This window comes from Myotis brandtii, unplaced genomic scaffold, assembly GCF_000412655.1.
Source record: "Myotis brandtii unplaced genomic scaffold, ASM41265v1 scaffold500, whole genome shotgun sequence".
Taxonomy (NCBI): domain Eukaryota; kingdom Metazoa; phylum Chordata; class Mammalia; order Chiroptera; family Vespertilionidae; genus Myotis; species Myotis brandtii.
In genome coordinates, this window is record NW_005369062.1 from 817,578 (window position 1) to 821,012 (window position 3,435).

General features: G+C 38.9%; 1 protein-coding gene across 7 annotated transcripts in view; it reads right to left on the bottom strand.

The window, feature by feature from the left end:
* INTS6 (integrator complex subunit 6) overlaps positions 1 to 3,435 on the bottom strand; it is a 111,187-nt gene that overhangs the window by 15,382 nt on the left and 92,370 nt on the right. For all 7 annotated transcript variants that reach the window (XM_014548293.1, XM_014548291.1, XM_014548292.1 and 4 more), the window contains 2 exons: positions 3,155 to 3,297; positions 2,726 to 2,957 (listed from right to left, as the gene is read on the bottom strand). In XM_014548293.1, coding sequence (XP_014403779.1) covers positions 2,726 to 2,957; positions 3,155 to 3,297 — 375 coding nt within the window. The remainder of the gene's footprint in view (positions 1 to 2,725; positions 2,958 to 3,154; positions 3,298 to 3,435) is intronic.

Here is a 3,435-nt window from a genome sequence, read left to right on the forward strand (position 1 = left end):
GAAATAAGTCAGTCAGAGAAAGATAAATATCACATGATTTCACTCATTTGTGGAATATAATGAACAACATAAACTGATGAACAAAATCAGATCCAGAGACAGAGAAGCATAGATCACACCATCAAAACGCAGAGAGAAGGGGAAGATGGGGGGAAGGGGGAGAGATCAACCAAATGACCTGTATGCAGCATATAAGCATAACCAATGGACACAGACACCAGAGGGGTGAGGGCATGAGCAGGGAGGTGGGGGGATAAGCGGGGGATAAGGACACCTATGTAATACCTTAATCAATAAAGAAAATTTTTAAAAAAGAAGTATCTGAGACCACCAACCACTCAATTTTCCTTTCCTTTAGCTTCCATGACACTACATACTTCCCTATTTTTCCTATTTCTTTGATTCTTCTTTCTCAATCCCCTTTTCTGAACTTTGTATTTCCTCTTAACTTTAGCACTTTCAAGGTCCTGTTTTAGGCTCTTTCCCCCACTCCCCCTTCTCATGTTTCCCTAGGGGACATTTTATTAACTCCAATGGCAGTTAAGCTGCCTCCCATATCTACCTCTCTAGCACACTCCTCTTTAGAGTTCCAAACTCAAATAATCATCTTCTAACTTAAGGTGTCCACTTGGCTAACTAATATACACTTCTAAACTAAAATCACTCTTCCACTCCACCCCTGACATCATCATTTACCCAGTGTCTCTCAAGACACTTCTCTTGCTCTGGCTCCAATGTGCTATCAGTCATTACCAAGTCCTTTGCTGATATGTCCAATTATTTCTCAAATACATATTTTTCCCACAAGCCCACAGCCAGGTCACCATTAGCTCTTCCCTGGGTTTCCTAACTGCTTCCTGTGCATTCAAAATAATGTTTTAACAATCCTATCTAATAAGAGTAATATGCAAATTAATCATCACTCCGACACAAAGATGGTGGTGCCCATAGCAACAAGATGGCAGCGCCCAGTCCTCTCAGCCCCGCTGGAGTCCTCTATTCCCGGGGGCAGCCGCTGAGGGCAGGGTCCACTTGGCTGTCGCCTGCAGTGACCCGGGAGTGGCCAAGCGGGCCCCACAAACCATGCACAGCAGGGCCCACTTGGCCGTCGCCCATGGAGACCCGTGAGCGGCCAAGTGGGCCCCGCAGACAGCAGAGAACCATGGGGAGCGGGCCTAAGCCGTCAGTAGGACATTCCCTGAGGGCTCCCGGATTGGAGAGGGTGCAGGTTGGGCTGATGGAAACCTCCCCCCATCCCCACTGTGCACAAATTTCATGCACCGGCCTCTAGTATCAAATATGCAGTCAGTGTCCATAATTTTAATTACCTTATATATTTTTTGTGTGTTGAAAAGTTTGACTTTGACTCAGGGTCCAAATCAGGCCCAACATTACAATTGGTTTATATGTCTCTTAACTACATTTGAATCTATGAAGTCCTTCTGTATATCTTTTTCTATGCATTTTTCTGGAAACACACACACCAGATTCTTTGTCCTATAGTTTCCCATATATGATTTTACTAATTTTATCCCTCTTTTGTCATTTAACATGCTCTGTCCCTTATATTTCCTATAAATTGGTAGTTAGATCTAGAGGTGTGATCAGGTTGATGTTAAAAAAAAAATTTGTGTGTGTGGAGGGATTAGGACTACTTCAGAGGTAGTGCTGCGTAATTCCATCAGGAGGTATATAAATATTTGTTTTCTCTCCAGTTAAAATGCTATAAGCCATGAATAATCACTACCTATAATTAATAAATCCATCGATTCATTAAGGGTCCCCTACATCCATTGTTATTCTTCCCTGATAAAATTCCACACATTTCATGGTCTTTATAAAATGCTAATCATATCTGGTCACTACTACCTCTTTAAACCTTTCAGTGGATTCTCAATGTCCTTAAAATAAAGTCTAGAACCTTTACAATGGCTTCTGAAGGCCCTCCATGATCTGACTTCTGCCTATCCTTCAGTTTTCACCTTATCTCATTCCCAACACTCTTGCTGTACTAAAATTTTCAGTTCCTTCAATGTCCTTCTCTTTACCCTATACTCTTCTTAGACTACTTCTCTAGCATAGGCAAATGCACAGCTTTAGTTAACTAATTCCATTCACCCTTCAAGTGCTGGTTTAAACAACTCCCTAGTAAAGTGCCTTAAGCCTATACACCAAGTTAAATTCTCATGCCAAATATGTCCACAACATACTTGACGTCCCTTTCACCACACTTCTAATGAAATGTCCAATGACTTTCTTTCCTCATGCATTGTAAGTGAAACCAGATATCACTATCTTGATCACTGCTATACCTAAACAGCACAGGTATTTAATAATTGCCTGCATTAAACTGAAATTGAAAACCATCTTTCTATGGATATTGATAATATCCCTTTAAAACTATTATTTTAAAATAGTTAAAATTTGCAAATATTTTAGATCAGTGATCACCAACCTTTCAGAACTCACAGACCACCAGTTGGCGACTGCTGTTTTAGATTATAAACACTAATAAAGCATAATGAAAATATAAAATGCTCAACAAAACATTAATTAAAAAGACACACAAAAATAATTACATGCCAATTTAGAATAAACATAACTTCTCTAGAAGCTCTTAGACTTTATCAGTTTTTTTTCTATAATCTATTTAAAAATCTCTTCTTTGAAGAACCAAAAAGCAGCAAATAATGTTTTTGTTGCTGATGTTGTTTTAAACTCTTACTTTTATGAAGAGGAAGGGGTTTAATAAGATCTGGCTGTGCTTGAGTCATAGGTATAGGTGGTCCTTTTCCTCCAATATGATTGTTCACAACTGGATTCTGTTGTCTGCCTCTCAGCAGTGGAGACATACAGCGACGTCTTTTAGGGATCCCTTGCATATTTGGTTCTCCAGGTCGTTTATGTTTATTTTGAGGTCCAGCCACAAATTCATCTGCTTCATCTATCATCATACCCTATAATAAAATACATAATTTCCTTGGATTTATATTCAGTTTTTAAATGGCACAACTAATTCTAATATCCATAAAAACAACTCTATTTAACTATGTTGACATTTATTACGTACTCTACCAGGAAAATAGCTTTAGCTTACTTTAAATTCACAGTACCTAGCACAAACAAATTATATAATGGAATATTTCAAATTTACCTTTTTGTCCAGCTTAAAAGGGTTGCCAAATGTATGTAACCTTCGAGGCTGATCAGGATCAAGTTCTCTTAGTGGAGAAGGTACTTGCTTGAGATATTCCTGGTAATTCCCCATTTGTGCTATAGGAACACTGTGTACTTGATCTTTTCGAACAAAATAAAGCAACAACAAAAGTTAACCTTATTAACACCTGTTCTAGTTATCACGTATCTTCTTATATATGAACTAGAGGCCTGATGCACGAAATTCGTGCAAGAGTAAGCCTTCCTCTTCCTCTTCCT